The sequence below is a fragment of the Lepeophtheirus salmonis genome, chromosome 4 (assembly GCF_016086655.4).
Source record: "Lepeophtheirus salmonis chromosome 4, UVic_Lsal_1.4, whole genome shotgun sequence".
Classification (NCBI taxonomy): domain Eukaryota; kingdom Metazoa; phylum Arthropoda; class Copepoda; order Siphonostomatoida; family Caligidae; genus Lepeophtheirus; species Lepeophtheirus salmonis.
Genome location: NC_052134.2, coordinates 12,351,261 through 12,377,226, shown reverse-complemented (window position 1 = coordinate 12,377,226; position 25,966 = coordinate 12,351,261). Strand labels below are relative to the sequence as shown.

The 25,966-nt window shown below is 32.3% G+C and overlaps 4 protein-coding genes and 1 non-coding gene across 5 annotated transcripts; 3 read left to right on the top strand and 2 right to left on the bottom strand.

Moving 5' to 3' along the window:
* Positions 1 to 229: 229 nt before the first annotated feature.
* LOC121116798 (calcium uptake protein 1, mitochondrial) lies at positions 230 to 2,731 on the bottom strand. Its single transcript, XM_040711089.2, has 5 exons — positions 2,434 to 2,731; positions 2,135 to 2,360; positions 1,526 to 2,069; positions 905 to 1,469; positions 230 to 834 (listed from the first exon to the last, which is right to left on the bottom strand). Exons 1-5 carry the CDS (start codon positions 2,595 to 2,597, stop codon positions 594 to 596), a joined length of 1,740 nt encoding a protein of 579 aa, XP_040567023.1. The 5' UTR covers positions 2,598 to 2,731; the 3' UTR covers positions 230 to 593.
* Positions 2,732 to 4,757: 2,026 nt separating this feature from the next.
* Positions 4,758 to 8,813, top strand: DCP2 (decapping protein 2). Its single transcript, XM_040711090.2, has 6 exons — positions 4,758 to 5,729; positions 5,821 to 6,054; positions 7,699 to 7,878; positions 7,933 to 8,114; positions 8,177 to 8,412; positions 8,542 to 8,813. The coding sequence occupies exons 1-6, from the start codon at positions 5,589 to 5,591 to the stop codon at positions 8,643 to 8,645; spliced, it is 1,077 nt and encodes a 358-aa protein (XP_040567024.1). The 5' UTR covers positions 4,758 to 5,588; the 3' UTR covers positions 8,646 to 8,813.
* A 1,294-nt stretch (positions 8,814 to 10,107) lies between these two features.
* Prx6a (Peroxiredoxin 6a) lies at positions 10,108 to 11,122 on the top strand. The gene has a single exon (XM_040711094.2). It carries the CDS (start codon positions 10,308 to 10,310, stop codon positions 10,968 to 10,970), a length of 663 nt encoding a protein of 220 aa, XP_040567028.1. The 5' UTR covers positions 10,108 to 10,307; the 3' UTR covers positions 10,971 to 11,122.
* A 180-nt stretch (positions 11,123 to 11,302) lies between these two features.
* Positions 11,303 to 12,920, top strand: LOC121116801 (uncharacterized). Its single transcript, XR_011779632.1, has 2 exons — positions 11,303 to 12,000; positions 12,066 to 12,920. It is a non-coding gene; the product is annotated as an uncharacterized protein (transcript).
* On the bottom strand, positions 12,639 to 16,222 carry LOC121116800 (uncharacterized). The gene is made up of 4 exons (XM_040711092.2): positions 15,960 to 16,222; positions 15,439 to 15,889; positions 14,487 to 15,049; positions 12,639 to 13,385 (listed from the first exon to the last, which is right to left on the bottom strand). Exons 1-4 carry the CDS (start codon positions 16,133 to 16,135, stop codon positions 13,019 to 13,021), a joined length of 1,557 nt encoding a protein of 518 aa, XP_040567026.1. The 5' UTR covers positions 16,136 to 16,222; the 3' UTR covers positions 12,639 to 13,018.
* Positions 16,223 to 25,966: the final 9,744 nt, after the last annotated feature.

The following is a 25,966-nucleotide window of genomic DNA, read 5'->3' as shown; positions in this document are numbered from 1 at the left end:
ATGCTTAATAGAGCCTCATACATTCTTTGATCTGATCTCCAGTGTGGTTTCGGGATATAATATTACAAGAGGTGAGGAATTGAGTGCATATTTTGAAGATTTGTTACTCGACTTGATGACAATCAATTTTGATGTCTTATTTTATATCTGTTTTTAAATAAAGTGCTATCGACGATATAATTTACTTCACTTTTAGATCAGTATGAAGACTTTAATTTCATCAAAACACTTAGCATGATTATTTCGATTTATTTTCCAAATTTACTCTTAAAACTTTAAAAAAAAATCTCATAAAAGCTTCCTTTGACATTTGCAGGAAGGAATGCTACTAGAAGATATTATGTAGTTTGTCCTGTTTTTATGTCATTTTATGCATTAATTATATATAAGTATTTAAACATATTTAAATATGATAAAAGAAGAGATGAAAGGAGCAAATGACTAAGAGTTAAAATTACTTATAAATATGAACAGTTAGTAAGAAAGTCCCCTTTGACTAGAATATAAAAAAAATGAATTTAACATACAATAATAAGATTTAGCAAAGATAATAACGAAGGTATATAGTTTGTAAGGATTGATCATCTATTTGGTTAATATTGTGCGAGAGTAGCATACTTTGAGCACTTCATGATAGCATTAAACATTTTTCCAGCTCCAGTATCTTTAGGTTTTTCCAATCCTCTCATAGCCCTTTGCTTCATAACAGATATAAACTCCTTATTAGACAATTTTCCGTCTCCATTGTCATCGAAGAGGGTAAATACAACATCCAAAAGATGGTCTGTGAGCTCTATTCCGGCAACTGCGCGAGCAACATGTCTCAGGGTTTTCCTACATTGGTCAAAAATATATGTTTTAATAGATATTTTAAAGAAATGTTATCCATATGTATATTTCTTACCTTTCGATAGGAGCACCAGCAATATGGTAAAACGTCAAAGACGCGTCAACATCGTTGATATTATAGAGAACCTGATAGAAATTAAGATATTCATCTAGGGTAATACCAGTAGTATCAGATAAGTTAGTAAGCCTCTTAATAAATCTCTGTTTCTTAGTGGGATTGAACCCAGCATATGTAATTAAAAGATCTGCAAATGCATTATCCGAAATGAATTCATCTCCACGGGATTTCTTTTTGAATTCGAGAACCAATATTTCCCTTTGTAGAGTTTTCTGAAAATCCGTAAAAGTTTCTACGTGAAGCAATTTATTTTTCTCTGCACCGAAAAGATAAGATATTAGACCGGAGTTGATTCCTTTAAACGTTGATGCTTGATGATCTCGATGGCGTGTACCAACGGATGATTGGGATTTCATTAAATTAGTAACAAATTCAAATTCCTTGACGTCAACATTTCCATCTCCATTCAAATCAAACATTTTGAATGCAATTTCGAAATGTCTGCTAGAGGTCCCGAGCACCGTTAGTAGAAATATATAATCGGAAAAAGATATCAAGCCACCTATAAGAATCCGAAATGAAAAGAGAACTCAATTTACTTAAATAACTTTAACTTACATGCTCCAAAATGATGAAATATGGATGACCTATCAACACCAATTTTATCAGGAGTAAGAGTTTTCATTTCATCCGGACTTATTTGAGAATATGAATCCAACCCATAGGCCTCTGGCTGCTTTTCGCCAGGAGTTAAAGAGCGTAAAAAGTCCTGAGGTGTCATCATTACTTCAAAATGACCCTTTTCATCAACGACTTTTATTGTTGCGAAGTAACGGAAAATCTTATCCGGAGTTGAGTACTGTCGAATCCTATTTTCATAGTCAATGATTTGACGATCACGTAAATTAAAACCCGTCACTTCCTTCTTAAAATTTTCAACTTCAGCAGCTAAATTCTCATCCTCTGCTTTAACATCAAAGTTGAAAAATTGTAAGATTGATCCTTTATGAACAAGGTTGTTGATTAAGGTACGAGCACGATCATATTTTGAATCCTTTGGGATTGAAGAAGGTGAAATATTACTGCGGAAAAGTACACATATATTTGAGTCACTAAAGTCTAATTCACGGATCTCTTTCTCCAATGATTTGGCGTCTTCCTCCTAAAATGTTTTAGGGACAATTTTATTATTAGAGTAAGGCTAGAAATTTGACAAAAGTTATTTACATTGTAAAACCTGCGAGCTCTGGATATTAAATACTCTTTGACTTCCAACTCACGCAGCCGTAAGTCGTCAATATAAGCTGTGCATTTAGCCTTATTATCCAAAAAACCCACATCCATTGGCACTAACTCCTCGGATATGCCGTGGTTCAAACATAAGAATCTCACGATGAAATTGGAGTCCTTACCAACAATTGGTATTCCTAGAAGATCCTTTAAAACGTATCTCCTAGAGTGAATAATCAATAATGGCATAAGATTTTATATAATTTCTGTTAATAATCACTCATGGAAATAGTTACCAATTGGTAAAGGTAATGATACCCAAGAAAACGATGCAGCGAGGAGCCCATCGATCAAAAAAGGAATTCGTTCTCGGTATAGGACCATGTCCAAATGTAGGGAATTTTCTACCACGACCAAAATAACGACAAGGTACAGTAGAGAATCGAGATAGAACTGACATTATGAAAATCTGATCACAATTATCTATCAGTATCTGAGGATTGTATTATTGAACCCCAAGTAAATAGAAGTTGCAGGAATGCTCATATAAAATAGGTTTAGCTACCTCTGGGACAAACAACTTCTCCGTCACTCACAAAACCTAGTGACCCCAGTAGGCACGGCTTTCAATTCCATTAGTCAGTACTCAGCAGTCAGAAGGAGTACATGGATCCGCTAGAAATATCCACGATTCTCGATACTTATGTTTGCAGTGCATATTATACTTTGCTGTTATCTGCAAAAATAGATTTTGTGAATTTTTGAGTGCTAAGTGATAAAAAATTATAAATAACCTCTTAACTTCTATAGACTTATATTAGAAAATCTTCTAAAAAACTTAATTGCTTATCACCATATTGGAATATTACCCCCATGAAGATTTAGGATCTCCACACTAATAAAGATTATTAATAAATGTTTCCCATAACAGTTCTTATATTTAATTATTAGCTATATTAAAAAATCATTAATGACAGATACAAACGTTCAAAATTATAGGCTAACTATACTGTATCCTGCTTTTCTTTGATTTATACATATAAATCTCTTATATACATTATAAAATGTATTATTTTAAGATCTGAATAAAACAATTTTTTTGGAGTAAATCCTTTATTAAACGAAACAAACTAAAAGTTCAAGATTTAGAAAATAACTTAGTAATTTTTGTAACATGAGAATTCGACCTTTTAACCGAGTGTATGTTACTATTAGCTTCATTTATGAGATTTTTGCTAGATGTATTAAAATATTTAAATCTAATTTGAGCAATATAATCAGCGCAAGGATGGTTTTACACTTCAACCCAATAGGAAGATAGGAATCTTCCGTTTCTAATACATTGACAAATATCTTTGTAAAGTATTGTCTTGGATTTGTTGACGTCAATAAAATTTGTCGAGTTATGGTCGCTGAGAATATCATATTGTAATGTTCCCTAGCATGTAACGTAGTTAATTATAATAAATCTGAAGCCCTTTTAAGAACACCCCTATAAACACTATCTTCAAAGTTTTTATGAGATTTCGATCTTCGCTAGAAAATTCAACACTATGAGTTATTGATTTCTCAGAATTCAAAAGGAATGAATTCGAAATCGTTAATTTTGAAAAACTTAATGATGGAAGAGGCTATGTATCCGGATAAATAAAACAATAGATTGGTTTGAGATTCTTCCATAGCAAAATTAGAAAACTGAAAATAAATAGCATATATGTATTTGGAACAATTGGATTAATGCTTACAAATTATATGATGTTTTTATTTTCACATTCATACGTATTATTTGATTTTCATTTTATATTCATAAGTTTCGAGTATAAATTCATTTCTTTAAATATATACGTAATATTATCATAATTATAAATGTTCTCTTAATTAAAATTATTGTTTTGAAAAATGTTCATAAATGACATAATATATCCCTTCAATGTTACGATATAACTACATAATACTATTCATCTTCTTCCATACCTACTAAGGTATAGGAAGAAAATAAGATGTATGTTGTCTCAGGCTAGCTAAACATAATAGTAGCTATAAATATAGATAAAAATATATGACGTAATTTATTAAAACATGACGTAATTTAATCAGCCAGATTGGAGTTCCGAATCATGCATGGACTCACCATAATATGAGGTAGCTAAACCTCGTACGTAAAAAAATTATATTTACTTAGGATTATTGAATTATTCTTATACCAAGTAATATAAATCCTTCTTTTATAATTATTTATCTCATTTTTTGGTTGCAATTTGTTCAAAATATAACAATATAATATATATGATATCGGAAGAAAAGTCAATGTAGAGGTATATATGTTGTCTATAGTGATGCAAATCGTGTGTATTTTTTATCTGACTTTCTTTTTTGGAGCCAACTTGGGCATTTTCGTATTTCGAACGGCAGACATGTGGATAATTGATTTATGTACAGGAAGGGAGGCATTCACATTCCCTTACTTTACCTTTATCTGAGTCATCCTGAATGTTGGATTCCTCTGCTTTAATCTTAGCTTTCTTGATGCAACCAATTATCTCAAGGGAGCAAATTATCCGTTCTTGACACATCCGCACATCTACAAATGAAAGTCAGTCAGTGTATTGTGTTTTTTTTTATTATTAGTACTATAGTTAGTGATGCAAATCGTGTGTATATTTAAGCTGGTCCGCTTTTTTGGAATTGGTAATCTGAAGAATGAATAAAAGATAAAAAACGGGGAGTAACCTTGAGGATTGGTTGCAGAGTTCCAGTTGTTAGCCCTTGTTGGACTCAGAGTAGAATTGGGGAGCGATATTGGAGTAATTCTTACCAATATACTTGTTTATTTCCTTCTCCCCTTCCTCCATCATCCCCATAGCTGATTGTAGCTGTTCTAATGAAACGTCATGACAGGTTAGCTGCTCTCCTCCAATGCATTCCTCAAATAGTAAGGGTTATCATAAGTTTCGTTTTCTTTTTTAACATACCCAAAATACACACGATTTTCATCACTACATATATGTACATATACGTGTACACGTACGATAGACTAATGTGGTTAACCGTTTTAAGTCCTTGTTGGACTTAGAGTAGAATTGAGGATGGTCATTGTTGTAATTCCTGTATGTCATTGCTAGATACGGAGTGGGATTTATGTTTATTTCCCTCATTTTATAACTGTCATAACTAATCTAACGAAACCTCATGACGGCTAAGCTAATCTGCCTTAACACATTATTTAAATTTAACGTTAATTTTCGGTTACTTTTTTTTTCTTTTTTCATACCAAAAATGCTTCCGATTTCCAACCCTACTTAGTTTCATAAGGTGCTTTTGAAGGTTGAGTGAGTTATCACGCTGATTAGGGGGGAGTCCATAAAGTGAGTAAAAGCTCAAGAAGTTAAGACGAATTTAAATAAATAAAGAAAGAAAGAACTTTTGACGGATTTATGCAGCGAACCCCGAAATGGAGTCAGATCACTATCAACATCATTCAATTATCCGAACACATTCAATACCATCTGGAATCCTAGATGATCTTGCCTCTCGTTTTATTATTAATGTCCCGGAGTCACAACGCAAAGACATTATCCGGATTTGTTTCCAGGTTTCGAGTCATTTTCTTGTCTATTGACGAATAACCTCAATAATAGTAGTACATAATTACTTGAATCCTATTTGTATTTGATGTTTTGCAGTGTGAATTGGCCTATTGGTTTTATTTGGACTTTTATGTGGAGAACAACGGATCTCATACCTACAAGGGACTCTCCACTTGCACCATGAGAGAATTTAGTGAACACATGTTTCGTCATATTGGGTTTCTCCGTGAGCATGTGGGACAAATGGAGGAAATCTTGGAGAATTGGAAGGTCTACAAACTTGCTGTTCCCACTTATGGAGCCATCATCCTTAATCATGACCTGAGTCATGTATATGCATAATATATTAATATGATATGAGTAGGAGTAACTGGGGTAATGTGAGACGTTTTTTCATAATCACCTACATGTTAAATTCTACTAAAGCTAGAATGTCCATAAATATATTTGAAGTTAGAGGAGGTCTTAGTTAAAAACCTGCAATGGGCCCTTATTACCCTTATGTTCAGGAGTAATATGTACCAACAAATTTGCATTAGTATAAATGAAACTAAATTAGTTTATTTCTTTTATTTTAGCTGATCATTAGGTAATAAAGTATTAACACTATTATATGATTGATAAAATGACTTTGTCACATATTATGTGGGCAACAGAATAGCTTCATATATGCTATACCTCCTACTGTGCAAAGTTTGATAAATCTATGCCAGGTTGAAGGTTATGCCAGCAATGGATACACCTACAAATAGAGGATTTCGAAGGTAGTGATTTTTGAGGTCAAAATGAGCAGAAAAAGAGGGATCAAATCTAGAAAAATGAGCAATTTGTATTTAAAGAAAAATACAGTTTTACAAGATAATTTAAATTAAATTAGTACTTTTATATGTATCATAATTTACTGATTAATTTTGTAATATTGTATCGGCAAAAAAGTTTTAGGAAACATATGTATTCTTACATTAATCTTTGCCTTCGATCAGTATTGATAGTTTTTAAAAATACATATTTAAATACCGTTCTACGTCCACATTAGTAGTTGGAGAACATTTGAAGTTGGTGATATCTTCAGGAGTCTTGTTAGATAGAGGCATCTCATCATCATCACTGATTATAAGTCTAACCTTCTTCATAAATGGCAAGTACGGATTTTGGAATTTGGGGTGAAAGTATTTCTCCTTCGTTGCAAGATTCAAGTGTCAACTTTGCTCCAAATTTCCCCTTCCTGTCATTGGCTGTTGTCAGAACCTAGCTCCCTCAATAAATAATAATAGACTTGATCGCATCAAATACATAGTTTTTCCTCCAAAAAGAAAAATAATTTTTTCTATTGTTTTCACACCTAATGAGGAGGGTTTTGCAAGAGGGTTTTCCTCCAAAAATATCATCAAATGATCTAACTGGAATTCAAATTTTCTCCATTTATTTTATACCAAACTAGAAAAATGAGTGATATTTCCCAAAAGATCAAAATGAACAATTTTTTTAGTGATAAAGCGATCGCTCATAAATCCTATGTCTACTCATGACAATATAAGAAACATCTACAATCCCATTGCCAATATTACATCAATTAGTATGTCTCATATGAACCTATAGAGCCATTTTGTATATTTTAATGTTACTAAAAAATTTATCATCATAGAAACTATTGCTTATTACCAGATCATTTTCTACATTGTTTTCTATATTAACTAATTTATATTTGTTAGCACATTAAATTTATTCCACTAATAGAGTGCAATTAAAAAAATACAAAAATCTGTGAAAAAAGGTAAAATTATAAATAGATACATTTTACAGATGGGTGGAACAATTAGCTTTAATGGTTGAAAGATCATGTCAAAAAAAGTAATTTTTAATAGTAGGTAAAGTTTATATTACTGTGTCTCATATTATCTAGGGGTCATATTGCCCCAGTTACCCCTATATAAGAATACTTAATTAGTAACTGCAATTGTAATTCTCTCTTAGATCCTTCTCGTTAGGGGATTTTGGTCCAAAACGTCTTGGGGTTTTCCTAAAGGGAAAGTGAATGAGGACGAACCCCCTCATACATGTGCTATTCGCGAAGTTCTTGAAGAAACGGGTTTCAATATTGCTCCTCTTCTCCATAAAGACGAGTATTTGGAAATTGTCGTGCATGATCGAACGGTTGGATTACTATCCTCTTTAATTTGATTTCTTTTCAATTATTTATTGTTCTAGACACGCTTATACATCATTCATGGTGTTTCCATGAATACCGATTTTAAGCCAAGAACAAGAAATGAAATACGTGATGTCAAATGGTTTCCTCTCGTGGATTTGCCAGCAAATAAGAAAGAACAAATTTCCAAGCATCTTGGTTTGACCCATAGTGGCCTCTATAAAGTGATGCCTTTCATAAAGTAAGTCCGTTATTTAGTGAAATATTTCATAGGGAGTAGATATACTTGCATATTTATTTCAGGAATATACGGCAATGGATATCAGGTTATATACAGATACGACAACAAGAGAAATTTCGACCTACAGTCCTCAGTCGGCAAACAAGTACTGAGTCCAATAACAAATCCAAAAATGCTCCATCCCATTCCAAAAATAATCACCATTACAATAACAACAGTAATAATACCAGCAACATAGGTACTCCTCAATCTCTTCGGAAAAAGAAGGAAAAGAAAACCTCAGTCACCTCAATTAAAGGTCATTATGATTTATTTATTTATTTAAAAGTAAATTGATATGTACAAATGTCAGTTCTATTTAGGATTTATAAATCTTAAAGTTCATATCCCCTCATTATAAATTAATAGAAAGTTATATTAATTACAGAGTCAAAAAGTGTTGATGACTTTTGTCCCAAGGCTTGGATAAATTTTCATGTTAAACGAAATGAATTGATACATGCGATGCAATCAACTCCTGGTTGGGCTTGAGACTCCTTTAATTTCTTCGCACAAATTAGTATTTTATGTTACATACAACATATTCCATTAAAAAAAATATATTGAAGACATGAAAATTATTCTTATTGCACTTAATTAATCCTTCGGAATGTATTTTTATCGTTTTGAGTAAAGAATATACCTAACTTTCGCTTTTTATTGTTGTATGAATTATTATTATCTAAGTTAGAAGACTTGGGGAAAAAAATAACATTGTGGAATTAAGGATCAAAAAGAGTATTTAAAAAAAAAATTCACACAATCTCAAGACACAAATGGATCACTTATCTATAATTATCAAATGTATAGTGAGGCTAAGGATGTTATATAAGTTGCATGCCAATTAATTGACGTTCCTGTCATATGGGTTGTGCGAACATATTATGTCCTAATTGATAGCGATTATGAATCGTATTTCCCCGCCCCCCCAAATAAATCAAGTATATTGTATATGGGCATCACTATAATACGCGTGTTGATATAAATATATGACAGAGAAAGCAAAAATTATGTGTGTACAAGTTGTAACCCAAAAATAAGACAAATAATTTTAAATGGAGGATTTACAGTACTTCTTTGGATGAGGATAACGTAATGATGGAATATTTCATGGACAGTCCATACATATATATATATATATATATTAACGGTGTAATTACTGACTAATTTAACATAAATTACTCAAATATAATTATTCTGTGACACATAATTAAGTTTAAATGCTCAGTTATATTACTCATAAATTCATCATAACCATACAATTTGAGTAATTTTATTTTATATCTGCCCCTAAAATATTTTAAAAATATGTTATTGCATCGATATTCTATCTTATTTCCATATTGTATATAAAAATTAACTATCAGAATGGAAATAATAAGATATTTTTATCTTATTATCCTACTTTTCTCGTCCCTAGTTGATAAAAAAGAATAATCATTCAACAAATTTGGACATTTCATAGGGATTTTAAGTAAATATAACTTTGATTTCGTTCAAATATCAATGTTTATTATTGGCATAAAGTTGTACATATTTAATGCAAGTAGTTTTTTATTCATAGTCATTAGATGAAGTTTCATCAAGATTTATTAAAAATTTATAGGTTTTATGTAGTCAAAATATCAACTTTGAGCCCCCGAAATGGCAGGTTTTTTTTTGAAAATTATAATGTCAAATGAAAATGCTCTATAGTTGGTCATTAGAATGATCAATGTTGTATTGGAATAATAAATTTTAAGACTAATAAATTGCAACTTGTTCACAACATAAACATATATTCTGTATTAGTTTAGTATATTTTATTTCTTAGAATCCCATTAATTATTATTATATCATATCAATGGCAAATTTATGGTTCGGTTCATCTAGAAAAGATACTGCTCGAATGACAAAAAGTGTACCTTGTACAAGTTTTACGAGGAATACGTAACGAAACACAATTGGCAATTGCAGTAGTGTGCGTGGATGGTCTTGTTCTCTAGTTCTCTCTCTCTCTCTCGCTTCAAATCTTACTCTCTCAGAGACCCCAAGACACATTTTTTCTTTTCATTTTTCCAATGCATTCAATCGCTTTGCTTGCCTCTTATCATACAGTTGTGTTTGATTGTCCTCCTATATTCTATCGCCTACTTAACATAATATTTGATCAAAATGCCGGCTCTTGTTCTGGGAAGTATTGCGCCTGATTTTAGGACTGAATCATCTGAGGGTCCAATTGAATTCCATGAATATATCAAAGACTCATGGGCTATACTTTTTAGTCACCCCGCTGACTACACCCCAGTTTGTACGACTGAGCTAGGTGCAGTGGAGAAATACGCCGACAAATTCAAAGAGAGAGGCGTCAAACTTTTGGCTTTGTCTTGTGACAGTGCTGAGAGTCATAAGGGATGGATTGACGACATCAAAGCCTACAATTCTATCTCAACCTTCTCGTATCCGATCCTCGCAGATGAGAAGAGAGAAATTGCTGAGCTCTATGGTATGTTGGACCCTGAGGAAAAGGACTCTGCGGGAGTGCCTTTGACTGCTCGAGCCGTCTTTATTATTGGGCCCGATAAGAAATTAAAGCTATCCATCCTCTACCCCGCTACTACTGGCCGTAACTTTGATGAGATCATTCGTGTCTTGGACTCCCTCAAATTGACTGCAGAAAAGAAAGTTGCCACTCCAGTTAATTGGACCCAAGGAAGCGATTGTATGGTTATTCCTTCCATTTCGGAGGAGGAAGCCAAGAAGTTATTCCCAGAGCATAAGTCTCACGAAGTTCCTTCTGGGAAAAATTATTTGCGTACCACACCTCATCCAAAATAATTATATATATCAATATGCAATTACGTTATGAGCAAATAGTTTTTAATAAGTTAATTATTCACCCAAGTCTTGCAAAAATGGTTTTTGTATGTCTGTATTTTCACTCTTAATAATTATATTAGCGAATAAAAATATCACTACCCAAAAACAAATTAAGTCTTATATTGATTTCAAATTTCTTCAGAGAAAAGGATTAGATTTTTCAACACATAAATATCATTTATTATTGTATTATAATCATCCAGGCGTAATGGGGAGGGTAAACCTTTTTGTCTTGAGAGACATGAAAACATCAGAATCCTTCACACACCTTACGAAAACCTGTTCTCATTAATGTCTATAGGTGATGTAAGGTGTAGATGTGACCTAGGATTCATTTCTAAGAATGTTAAATAAAAGTGAACTGTACTGTCGTACATTTGATTATCCGTTTTTGAATCCTCAGCTCTATCCTGTGGAATTCTATCAAAAGATTATTTATGGATGGATTCTTCCAATCATTGGCATTATTGGACTTTTGGGAAATGTATTAATTTTCTCAACCCTGTTTCATGGGTCTCCAAAATACTCAAGGTATCCACCTTTAGATACCATTATTAAGGTCCTCTCGGTCTATGATTGCTTAGTTATACTCTGTTCTCTTTGGTTGTTTTTTGTTCCGACTTTAACTTCTTTTGAGGATTTCATCAATGGGATCTTCCCTCGAACAGTACCTATAATGTATCCTATTTTCCATGCTGCTGTAACTGGATGTAACTATTTAACTGTTACAATTGTCATGGAGAGAATTTTAGCAATTGATGGAAGATTTACAGACACAAAGACTTGGAGTTCAGGAATAACAACAGTTGTAATTAGAAAATACATATTAGCTGTTGTTCTGTTTACCATTGGATTCAATATCCCATTATTTTTTGAAACGGGTGTCAATGGAGACGCATATCCCTTGGAAGTATTTGAAACGGATTTTAAGTGTCATCCTGTGTATTTCAAATTGTATAGATTAACATTGGAGTTGCTCATTTTCAAGGTATTAACAGTATACATCAATTCAATACATATAATATTAGATAATCAATTATCATCATTTTACAGGTTACGACATGGTTTGGTCTTACTGTTATGTTTTGGACCATCACTGGAAAAATCAGTTACTACACTTCAAAGAAAAGAAGACTCATTCTTAGTATAAAACAAGTAGCAGAACTACGTGATACAAGAATTGTGTTAGGATTAGTAGTACTCTTCTTCTTTACAAATGCTCTTCCCCTATTCATCTCGATTGTTAATATACTCCGCTTTGATATTCCCGAGGACGTAACTCGCACAGGAAACTTGTTGCTCACAATTAATTCTTCGCTAAAGATTTTAATATTTGTTCTATTATTTCCTAACTTTCGACATAGAATTATTGACTTTATTTTACACCCTTGCACGAAATATTTCCCCGAAAAAAGTCATATATTGTTTCACAAAGATCGAAGTCATGCATTTTTAAGCCCTTTAGTGATAACAGTCTCACATTTAGATGATTTGGCTGAAAAGAATACCCCTACGACAAGAAGAGACCATGCATGCGTGCAATGATCATTTGCCAATACTCTTAATATTTAATGGAACCATCGTTGGTAAATTGATTGAGAAATAAAATAATGTACATGGAAAAAATTGGTTTTTTAACAATAATTTATTAGCAGAATATTCATTCTAATTTGCTAGTACAAAAACATCTTATATGATGATGCAGTACGCAATATCCGTGCATTTATTCATTTTTTGCATTTTGTTTTCTTGAATCATGTTTGAGGAAGTGAGTATTTATCCGTGTTATAATTAATCCTTGTGAAAAACATTATATACACATTAAATATATGTTTGTCCCATTTTTTTTAATATTGTGCCTCGAAAGGAACAGTCAAATACAATCGAATCAACTCTTATAATATTTAATGTGACTCAGACATTTGAATGGAAGGAATTGGCAATAACTACAAAAAAATGAAAACATATTTGATCTACTATTTAAAAAAAAGTTTCTGAATGATGTCTTATTTGAGAGCAGATTGAATTAATCCACCCACTGATTTCAGCATATCCACATAAGGTTCATATTCTTCAATTTTAGTCTTTAGATAATTGATATGTTTTTTGAGATCCTTGTAGTAGTCATCCTCGTTGTCCGTTTCCGAAAACATTTTACCGAGTTCTAAGATTGATTTGTACGAGTCTTGGACGCGAAAGTAGTCTTGGATGTAGCCATAGTCAATTGAGAGCTCTTCATAAGGTCTCAGAGGTTTTATTACTCGAATGGAGCGTATTTTTCCAAAACGTGGATGATCAATTTCTTCAAATACTGTATTAGGATATGGGCTGTGATTTATGAGATGACAGAGAGTAGCATTGTAGTTTTTCAAACTATAGATATAAAAAGTTATTGTGTTTAACATGTGTCTGTAAAATATAATAGATCTTGCTCAACAGGGTCTTAGGTTGATCAGAATAATTTATCAATTTTGTAAGGGACAAAAATCATATAAATGTGAATAAAATGTTATATTCGGATTATCGGACTATAATTAACCTTAACTAGCAGGGCCGTAATCAACCAGGGAGGGGGATATGAAAGTATCAATTAGTTTAGTTAACAAAATGATATTTTTTCTTTAAACGAAAAAAAAAATCTTCAATATAGTTTTTCCAGCCTGTTCGACTACTTAGGTTCACATGTTTATTGTTTATCACAATCTTAGCTCCAAAAAGAAAGGCGCAAAATCTGTTGTTAGTTAGTCAGTTCTTCCCTACTATATAATTTGTATTTAACAGTTGTTGGGACCACAACTTAATAAAAATATAACTATAATTGAACCAATCAACGTTCAGAACACTAATATGTGGAAAAGGAGCAGAAACATCGACCCTGACATCAAAATACAGGGTAGATTTTTGAGACAGTGTGGTAATGCTGTGTCTAATTTAACTATTCGAACCATACTCTTGATTTAAAAAAAATGCTTCCATGGAGTAATGGATCGGTCCTAGGACTGATTTCGTAATCAGTCTTTTTTTTGCCCCTTTTCAGTTTTTTTTTATCGGTCCGATCTTTTTAACCATTCAACGGTCCTAAGGACCGATCATCAGTCTTTCAGCCCTACTCTCCATCCTATCTTTTTATTTTCTTCAGGCCTAGCTAAGAACTAAGAAAATAATAAATGATTGCTATTATACGTTCTAGTCACACGCCACCTACTTTTAACTTCAGGTATCATGTCTCTTTAAAAGAGATTATGAATTATGATAAAATTTCAGGTACTCAAATAACGAACTTAGTAGTAACTACGCAATTTCAGCTGTTGCAATTTCCATAAAAGACCGATAAGGACCGGACCGAGGACTGACAAATTTTATTAGGACCAGACTGATAGACTTTTCAGACCAATCCAACACTACCTCCATGTAAACCAATTAGAAATGATCTACATCATAAAAGTAATATAATTGAATTTAACTGATACTTACCTTTGATAAAACTGTGGAATATCCAGTATCTCATTGGGATGAGCCCAGTCATTATCGACTTTATAAGAACTTTTTCTCAGTTCTTTATTTTTATAAGCTTCTAATTTAGATGCCTTAACTCCCTGATAAAACCCAACAATACTTCCTGGCTTGATAAGTTTTTTTGCAAAAATTCCTCTTCCTAGCCCAATTTTTGAGTCACCAACATCAATGTATTGATCCTCAAAAGGATCTCGTAAAAGTGGTGAGTGAATATGTGTCAAATTAGCTGGTTCATAAGTCATTGCTAGTCCATCATCATAGTCAAATAGGGGTACCACGGAGGGTAATAGGAGATTGCAAGATTCTTTTTTGAAGCCAATTAGTTTTACGGGTCTGGCACTTATCATTCGGTCATTTACAAAACTCCCCATCAATCCTGTTTTATTATCAGGGTATATGTAGACTGCATTTAAATCTGTAATGTTTCCTGTCCGTGGGTCAAGTTTTCCAAAGAGTGCTCCTCCACCTATCTTGAATTTCCATCCCGAACCAACTTTTTGTCCGTAGGAATACTGAACAATCTATTGATTTTTAAATAATTATATAACCTGTTTTTACATATTTGTGCATCACCAGGGCTTCTACATATATATATATTTTTATATATTTTGGGTGGGATTTGTCTTTGGAATTTTAAAAAATTAAAATTTTTGATAAAAAATTCAAAAATCCATAACTATTCAAAAATTCGCGGTTGTTTATATGAAATTTAAATTTTTGGATAAAAATTTCAAAAATTAAATTTTGAGGGGAAAAATTTAAAAATCCATGACTTTTTAAAAAAAATTAATTTTTTTTTCAAAAAGTTTAAAAAAGGAAATGACCAAAAAAATTCTAGTAAAAAGAAGAAAAACTCCTTATTACAGGGAATACAGTCTCTCCAGCCCTGCGGATGCCCCTGATCACTTACTTCATCTAAATACTCTGGAAATTCCTTTTTCTTCGAAGAAAACGCTTCACAATTTCCTAATTTGCATCTAAACCTTTGGCTAAAACCGTGGGGAATACCATCGAAAAAATAACTACGAAACACGTCACCAGGGTCAGAATTATACTCAATTTCTGATAGACCCTGGAGTAACCCATTCTCAAAGTACCCTTTTATTCTATGTATATTCAAATCTTTTCGGCATATGGATCCAACAGAGGGATAAATAGCATAAGAACCTCTTAGGTCTTTGAGACTTAATTTCTCCTTGTTTAGAGTGAAAAATATATCTTCACTGCATTCTTTAAGAAATGATAGACGATTTAATGGGCGCTCTTCTACGATGGAACTTTTGATAAGTGTTGGATACAAATCAAGGGACTTGTTCGATACATCCATGAACCAATTAGAGAGAATATCTTCTGGATTATCTCTGAAAGGATTAATTTTTATCAATATGCCCATGATTGTATTAAAATGAATAATTGTGATTCAATACTTACACCAAAAAAATATCCTCATCTTCTTTGTCAATGGCATTTGACAAAAGCTCATTACCACCTTTTCCAAATAAATCCTGCGTCCTCAACAAACAATGCTTTGTAGAAGTTGTTGAAGAGCAAAAATATATAATTAGAATGAAGATTGGGAGTCGGATTTTTATAGGAGCCATGTACATCACAAAGGTCTATGGATCAAAGTGAAGTATTTTTATTGAAAATGTAAGATCAGCAGGGACTTGTATGTATGTGCATGCGTTTGATGTAGCATGAAATGATTCATAGTTTTATTACTCTCAGATTTGCCGTTTTTCACATTAGATAACTGTGAATCCATTAACTCTTTATAAATGTACTTCATATAGTATAAGAAAAACTGATTTCTATTCTCACCTGACAATGTATACACATTTATAGCTATTATTACTGTTATTATTCTTTGGCCCTCTCTTCCAGCTGTTAAGTTATCCCCACTTCATTAAGTTGATATGGTGAACAACATGTTTATAAGAGCAAATCATTTCATCAGAAAGATACCCCAAAATGATTCAATGATATACGTTCAATGTTTTTTTCAACGTCCATTTTGTGATTTTGCATATTAATTACAGGGGCGTCCGCTGTTTTTTTCCCCCAAAAATTTAATATTTAAATTTTTTCAAAAAAAAAAATCCAAAACCAAGCCCCCCCTGAAAATATAATCTTGTGGACGCCCCTGAATTACGCTGTCATTTCGTGTAAGTTGAAATTGGTTACAGAAATTTGTATCATTTATTGTATCTCCCAACCTTTATCCCACTAAAAACAACAGACAAAAGCCCAAAATTAGCTGTTAGGTATGCAACTATTTTTAACTATAGACTTCACTATTATTTAATAATGGTTGGTCAATTTTCAGAGCTTAACAAAAGCAAATTCAACTAATCAACGTTCAGAAATCTGATAAATGGCGAATAAATAGTTAAAACTACAGCTGATAACAAAATACGATGTACATTTTTATGTTAGTGGCCTAACAACTTGACTCTTTAGAACTTTCTTTAAAATTTAATTAATTTAAATTGCATAATATAATTATCTACACATTTTCGCTTTAGTTAGTGTCACTGCTCAATAGCAACTATGGTACAAGAAGGACATATGATGAATTTAGTAGAGTTGGATCCTCAAATTCCAAATATGGTCATAGTTTGGTTTTTTTCTATTAGCTTAATGGCTACTTAAATGGTTATTTTGAGCTACTGACAAGATTCAAAGCTTTTTTAATTTACTTTGGTTTGTAGATAAGGACAAACTATGTGAATATATTTCAAAAACATTTTTTAAATGTTTGTATCATGTTTATAACTCGAGTTATCTTTGTTTAGATTTGAAAATGGGTGCTTTTTATTCAGCTTTAAGAAGAATATATTCAGAAAGTTAGCATCTGTCGATTATAATTAACAGATGTTAACCCTTTGATGACTAATAAACATGTTATAGTATCAGATCACATCATGTGGATCATTCCACATCAAATCATTAATTTGCCTATGGAAATAACCTATTTCAATTTGTTCAAATTTGGCAAACATATATGTATGTTATACTTTTTTCTTTGTATTCTTCTGAATCAGCGGTCCAATTTCAACAAATAAAGCATTTAAAAAAAAGTAAAAATACATTTGTTGAGACATCGATTAAAATTCCTTTTATTTGACATACATAGTTTTCCAGCCATGTGTAAATGTCTGTATGATTTGTAAGAATATAATCCTGCTGCACATGAGTTAAAAAGTGCTGAAAGATGAGTTAAAGAAAATTTGTAATTCTTCAAATCCTCTAGATACTCTCATATGACTCCTACAAAATTGCACTTGTCAAAGGGTAGGAATTTCAATCTATACTTAAAAAATATTCTCAAATGAGTCAATTGAGTTTTTGAACTCTTACTTATATTTTTAGCCCCTTATAGCCCTGATGACAACTCCATCGATTATACCATTTGTGGGGATGTTGAGGAGAAGGCCCATAGTAGAGGACTACATCGCAGCGTACAGCAGGCCTTCCACCCCCGCCTGGAAGCCATCATTGTTGCTAAGGATGGTTAAATTAATGATTAAGAGAGCTCAGAGACACATATATTTATAATATTAATTTTGTTGAAATTATATTGTTAATTAATAAATTATACCCTGCTGAATTTTAAAATTCAAAGTGTTCAGATTTTAATGTACCGCTTCGTATTTGAGCATCTGTACTCCTGTTCCATTTATAGGGATCGCTTTACAGTTTGAGAAGCCTTGATTTTAATCCTCAGCTTGTGAAAAAAATTAAACTCCGGGAACCAAACCAATTTAATTACGTGATAAGCAGTGAAAAGATTACATCATTGAAATTTTGAATTCATTTTGTAACTATTTCATTTATTTTGCCCCCATAAAAATTAAAATTCAATTGCTAAAAATACTGCTAGAACATTAAGAAAAATATAGTCTTGTTTTAAAATAATAAGTATTGAGTTTGGGCTTTCAACAAGTTATAATTTGTTATTCGTATGGTAATTTTTTTTCTTTTTTTTCAAACAATGAAACATTCATTATTTTATGCAAATTTTGGGAATCAAATTAGTACCCATCCGTTTTGATGAGATCGCGTGTATTGTATAAAATAATAGCTATAAATTTTGCAATTAGTTAATTTTTTGTATCATGCATCCTTTTTCCCCCCAAAAAAACCCCAGATAAAAGGGTCTAAATCATTTGGTAATTAGGCAAATAAGTAAATCCAGTGGTGTCCGCAGGATTACATATATATTTTCCCAGAGGTAACTTTGTGAGACTTATGCTCTGGGAATAACTTCTTGGCTTCCTCCTCCGAAATGGAAGGAATAACCATACAATCGCTTCCTTGGGTCCAATTAACTGGAGTGGCAACTTTCTTTTCTGCAGTCAATTTGAGGGAGTCCAAGATACGAATGATCTCATCAATGATACGGCCAGTAGTAGCAGGTACAGTAAGGGTCAATAAAATATGTATAGTAGGGGGGCTTGGCTGTTTGATTTTTTTTTACAAAAATCAAAAAATTAAATTTTTCGGGAAAAAATTTTGCAAATTAAATTTTTTGGAAAAAAATTTGAAAAATTAAATTTCAAATATTAAAAAAAAGTTGAAAAGTTCATAGCTGTTCACACAGAAATTAATTTTTTCGAACAAATATTCGAAAGTCCATTGCTATTCTCAAAAAATTAAATTTGTAGGAAAAAAATTTCACAAATTACATTTCAAGTATTACATTTTTTGGAAAAAAATTCAAAAATCGACAGTTAACCAAAAATAAGTTTACCCTCCCCCCATATCAAAGCTGCTTGTAGCTGATCTAATGAAATATCATGACAGGTAAGCTGCTCTCCTCTAAAACAAGCTTCAAATTATGAGGTTTACCATAATTTTTTTTAACATGCCCAAAATTCTACCGATTATCTCACTAGAAATAAACACAAGTCCCACTCCGTATCAAGCAAGGACATAGGCAGAATTTACTCTGTTTTCGATCTTCAATTCTACACTGAGTCCAATAGGGACTTACATATATTAACCTTCGCAAAATCCGTGAAAATGTGGAGAAAAATCATTCCATATTATTGGAAGAGACAATCCAATGAATTTATGTATACTTAAAACTTATTAAATGACCATGAAATAATTTTAGTGCACTGTTAAACTTAGAAAAAGAATCATGAAAGCCCCGAAGTATGTATTCCATAAAAATATTTATCTATGTAAAGACCTTAAAAATATTTTTTTTTTTTTTTTTTTTTTTTTTTTTTTTTTTTTTTTTTTTTTTTTTTAGATACAGAATTTCGTCAATAAAATTTGAGGACACATATTATACTCTTTATGATCGCTATAGAAAAAATTAATTATTGGTTTGACTTCAGCCTGAAGCTCAACTCCACGGGTGATCCATAATGAGATAAGAATACATTAAAAAAAAGTCAAAAAATCATTTTCACTTTCCACATCACGTTAATATCACGATATTCAAATATAACAATTATTCTCTTTTGAAAAATAGGGACAGTTCTTTATTGTATCTCTCAACCTTTCCTTCTGATCGAAATTTTTTTTAGCTTGATGTTAATTGGAAGTTCACCAATTACGATAGTATCTAACAGCCCAACTATCCTCTTATAATACTCAATTTGTTTGTTGCTTAACAAAAAATAATTAGAATTCCTTAAATCAACGATCAGAACAATATTATGAGCCAAGAGTTGAGAACTCAAACGTTGCCAAAAAATATTGATGTAACGCTGATACCGGAGCTGTTTATGAGTTCGAGTAAAAACTTCCTGATGTTTTATTATCGATGATACATCGAATTTCGACATTATTTATAACACTAATGGTTATCTTTAGACTATTTTACATCTCAAGTATGAACTTTAACTGACTCAAAACTATCACTGGTTAGAGCTTAATAAGTACACATAAGTACTTGTAGATTAACCGATTTTACTCTACAACTGGTAGCGAGTCTCACGGGTAAGACGGTACAGTAAAATGGTCATACAAGTCCAGGAACGTTCGGTTCCGTTGCTTCGCGTTGTTATTTCAATCGACGTTACTTCACTAAGAACAGAGCTGCCGATGTTTCTTCTCATTTTCCTCTAATAAGTATTCTTAACATTGATTGTAGCTGTAGCTGTTTAATATTTGATTTTTTTTTCCAAAAAATTAAATTTTCTGAGAGTAATTATAAATTTTTGAAATTTTTTGTGAGTGATATGGATTTTGAAATTTTATTCAAGAAATTTAACATTTGAAATTTCTTTCCAAAAAATTTAATTTTCCTTGAATAGTTGTAAATTATTGAAATTTTTTGTGAGTAGCTATGGATTTTTGAAATTTTTTTCAAAAAATTTATCCTTTGAATTTTTTTCCAAAAAATTAAACTTTCTTTGAATAGCAATGGGTTTTTTAATTTTTTTGTGAGTAGCTATAGATTTTTGAAAAAAAAATTAAAAACTCACCCCCCCCCCTCTCATAAAAAAATTAATATATATCTATATATAACCCTGCAAACGCCCCTGGGTTAGATATGAATTAGTTCTTATTAAGCTGTGAACAATTATTGAATAATACTTATATAGATTGAAGAATAGGCTAAATACCAGCTGTTTTTTGGCCTTTTTTTCCTGTTTCTTTAAGGACTATAGGTTGCGAGATACAATAAAGTTAACGATGTTCTCATTTCAACAAATAATAATGTTTTAATAGCTATTAAAACATTTGGTTACTCATTGTTTTAGCCTCAGTAATGTGTAAAAATAAAACGGTATCCTATTTAATTAAGGTCTGAGCTTAGGGTAAAATGTTCATGAAATTCGAGGCAAATATACAGGTCTTTAATTTTCATTGTATATAGAACGACTTGTAAATGAAATGTTTATAGCAAGAGTTTAGGAGTTCATAAGAGAAAGACTACTCGTACAAATGAAATATTAGGCAATAGTTACTTATATTTTTATATTTTCCCAATCGCTAGCTATTTAGATATTGGGAACCCAAGATAACCGTATAGAAATAAAATATTTTATATATAATTGAAATAATGTGCTAATTTTAGAGTATATTTCTAAATAATGAAAGATAATATAATGGGGAGTAAAAACCTCAAAAAATATCATTTCAGAGTTACATAGGTGAAAATCATGATATAATAGCATTTTTAAGTAGTTTCCTTGAAAAATTAAATGTGTGTACGTTCGCGCCCTGGAGATTCCGGAGAAAGAAATATACTTTATGTTAATGGATTTCACCAAAAAAAGATTCTTAGGTTAGATGGAGTAATCGTAACATTCTAATGTTTACTTATACTAAATCAGTGTTACATCATCTAACCAATTAAAGGAACATATTTCTTCTAAAATTGAATTAATACTCCTTCTGTACCAGGGATTCACTTGCACAACCCGTAGGTCGGGGTGTATCATAGGATAAAATAAAGGTCCTTGATACTCAGGATAGCGGCGGCGAGGAATTTTAATCCACCTCGCGGACAAACGGTTAAATTACGTAACCTGTGGGCTGGTATTTTTATATATTCCTTGATTCTCAGGATACTCAGATTTTGATCCATCTGCAAAACCTGTTGCCTGAGTTATATTTTGCAATATGAAATGGAGTCTCTTGTGACAATTTCTTATCATACTATAGTTTGATTATCTGAATAGAATATAAATTAAAAATATAATGGGCCATTTTGCCACCTGAAAAATGCCTATTTAAAACAAAACTATTAATTAACATTTATTTCAATTTTAGACCAAATATAAATAAAGGCCAAATTTAATTTTTCACTGCTTAAAAAAACGCTAAACTGCTATCTCTGTTCGAGTCTCAGAGATGCCAAGATAACGTCATTAGAGTTAAAATGGTATGTCCTTTTTGGACACAGAGTAGAATTTAGGATTGTATTGGAGTAATTCTTGCCCATGTGCTTGTTTATTTCCTTCTTCCTCTTCTCCCTTGTCACAGCTGATCTAACGAAATGTCATGACAGCCAAGCCACTCTCTTAGGAAGCATGTTTCAAATTGTCAGGGTTACCATATTAATTTTCGGTTTCTTTTTTTTTAACATACTCAAAATAGACGCAATTTTCATAATTACTTATACATATATATGTAATGTCCTTGGACACCTCAAAAGAAAACTCACTTGCGTACATGCTGAGTGCTAATTTATTACTCACTCTTCAAATATAATAACAAGAGATACACAAAATAGAAAAGAAGAACAGATTACAAACACTAGAAAATCCCCTTATTGATATTAATATAAAATAAATATATATTGCAGTCACTACATTTTGGTTTTTTACCTGAAAGTTTAATATTTGAATTTTTTTTCAAAACAATTTAATATTTAAATAGATGTGGATTTTTGATTTTTTTCAAAAATATTTTATAAATAAATTTTGTATCAAAAAATACAATTTATGAAAAAAATTTATTTTTTAATTACAATTTAATAATTACAAATATAATCCTGCGGACGCCCCTGCATTATGTGAAGGAGATTGTGCGTTTTGCCTTTGATGTAGTATCAAGGGAGGAGGTCTTGGAGTCAATCTGTGGACTGGAGATGAGACCGGAGGTAGAAGAGAGGGATTGTTTCATACTGACATGCCCTCAACATGTACCTACATAATGTATAATGGATTAAAATTATTCGCATAAAAAATCATTTTTTTTAACTTTTTAGATGGACAGGCTCCTATATTATATGTGTCATGTGCAGTAATACGTATTGGTTGTATTTTTTAGCTCGTCCGGTGTTTTAAAGTTTGCAAATTGAAGTGTGAATTTTCTTTTCCTAAGCTCTTATCATTATAATTTCATTCCTGAGGAATGAACTTTCTTTTGTACTTCATACAAATTTATATATACGAAACCGGATTGAACATTTGCGTGGTCTCATAACAGACGGAGAGTATCACTGAGGATTTGTTGCATATTTATAATTGCAAGTCCTAGTTTCAGTCAGAGTAGAATTAAGGATTGACATCGAAGTAATTCTTCCCTATGCCCTTATTTATTTCCTTCTCCCACTTATCACAGCTGTTCCTAACTGATCTAATGAAACGTCATGACAGATAGGCTGCTCTCTTCCAAAGCATTATTCAAAATGTCAGGGTTACCATGTTCATTTTCGGCTTCATTTTTTAACAGGCCCAAAATACTACCAATTAGCATCACTGTTCATGCTATTTTTTCTATTGTATAAATGAACCTTTCAAAAAATATTAATAATTAGCAAAGTTGGCAAAGGAGCCGTATAAAAATTGATGCTTTTACTAATTTGAAAATTTATCATAGCTGACAGACACTACAGTATATACAGTTGTATACATATTTATCTATACGGATAACCTGTTGATAATTTTTTGGGCGATGTATTGTTTCCATATGACTTTATGAATACATTTTTGAATATTCAACTTATAAACAAATATTTTAACAGGGGCTTCCGCAGGCTTGTATAAAGGGAGCTGGGATCAAATTGTCGGCAAAATATTTTTCTACAAAACAACACAAAATATACATTTTTTAACTTTTTTATTGAAAATCAAAACTATGACGAGCATATAGGTATAGAGTAGCCTTTCATTCGATATAATCACCGTTGGTATCAATAACTGCCTCAATACGGCCTCTGAACCAGCTGCAGGCTCTTCTGACCATCTCATTGTCCATGTTGCCGAATACCTCCTTGATGGAGTCCATCAGGCTGGCCTTGGTGCTATGAGGATGTCTGTTGGTATGTCTCTCGACATAGCCCCAGACAAAATAGTCCAAAGGATTAAGGTCGGGAGAGTTAGGAGGCTACAAATCCTTGGTTACGACGTCATAACAGTTCTCGGTTAACCACTGCATGGAGATTTTGGACACATGGCAGGGTGCTGAGTCCTGTTGCCACACCCAGGGGTTGTCTCCGGCCTTCATGGACCTGGTAGGGTTATCCTCAACCATCTTCTTCACCTTGTCGACAAAGTCGGTGTCCCTGACCTTCCTGTCGGCGCCCTCCTCCTTGGGTGCCCTCTTTATGGAGGCATCAACATCCCAGGTGTCCTCTAGCTTCTTACGGATACGCTGAACAGTCCGTAAATTCACTCCTAAGGTTGAAGCAATCGTTGAATAGGAGATTTTCACCATGACTACGGCGGACCTCGAAAGCTCCTCGTTCCACTTATAGCTCTTTATCTCCTCATATGATGACGGGATGATACTAACTGAGCTACGTTTCGTCAGCTGACGAGAATAGCTTTCCTATTTGGTAACCGGTTTTTATTTGATAATGTCGTCTTCAAGTTATCAACGTTTAAAGTAGGCGACAATTTGATCCCCGCTCCCTGTATATATATTTCTTTTTAGGGGGGGGGGATTGATATTTGGAATTTTATTGAAAAAAAAATTCCAAATTCCATAGCTATTCAAAAAAAATTTCAAAAATATAATTTCAAATATATAAATTCAAAAATTTATTGCTATTGAGACAAAAATTTAAAAAAAAATTGTAGTAAAAAGGAAAAATTACTTGGGGGGGGGGGCTATAGCCCCTCCAACTCACCTCCTGCGGTCGCCCCTGTTTACTCATACTCACTTTAATTTAATTTAAAGGCCTCTTACTGTGACCCAATATAATCTTCGTACCAAGTTAGAGCAAAATTGATCTTTAACTTTTAGGGTAATCCTTGTGACAAACAGACAAACATATTGAGGGAAAAACATAACCTCCGTTCAACTTCGTTGTGGAGGTAAATACAATTATTTATATGGTTATGCGCCCTCTAAGGGTATGTAGTTAACATACCTATTTATTTGTACTACAATTTTAATGTTTTGATTAACTTTGACGTCCTCAACTCCTTCTACACATGATCACTCTATGTTTTTAATCTCTATGAGTTCAACCGATATAAATATTGTTAGATGTTATGAGGCTTTATGCGATAGTTACCTAGTAGCCCATTAAATTCTGAACACTTTGGATTTTAAATTACAACTAATCTATTAATTGAAAATATAATTTCAACAAAATTAATACTATAAATAGATGTGTGTATGAGCTCTCTTAATCATTCATGTAGCTCCCATTAGCGACAATGATGGCTTCAAGGCGGTGGCAGAAGTAGTACTCTGTCATGACGTCCCAATGCTGACTGACATTGGTTTTGAGGGCCTTGGTGTTCGGATGACAGACCCTGCAAGCCTTCCCCTCGACAGGCAACCAAAAGAAACAGAATAAAGCCCCAAAATTCTTGGTAATTATTGGTGATTATTGAAAGGAGGAGATAAATAATGATATTCATGACGTTTCATTAGATCAGCTACACTCAGCTGTGACAAGAGAGCAAGGGAAAAAGGATATTAACAAGACATTTACTAGAATTACTCCGATATAAATCCCCAATTCTACTCTGAGCCCAAAAAGGTCTTACAATAATAATTCTGCAACAAATCCT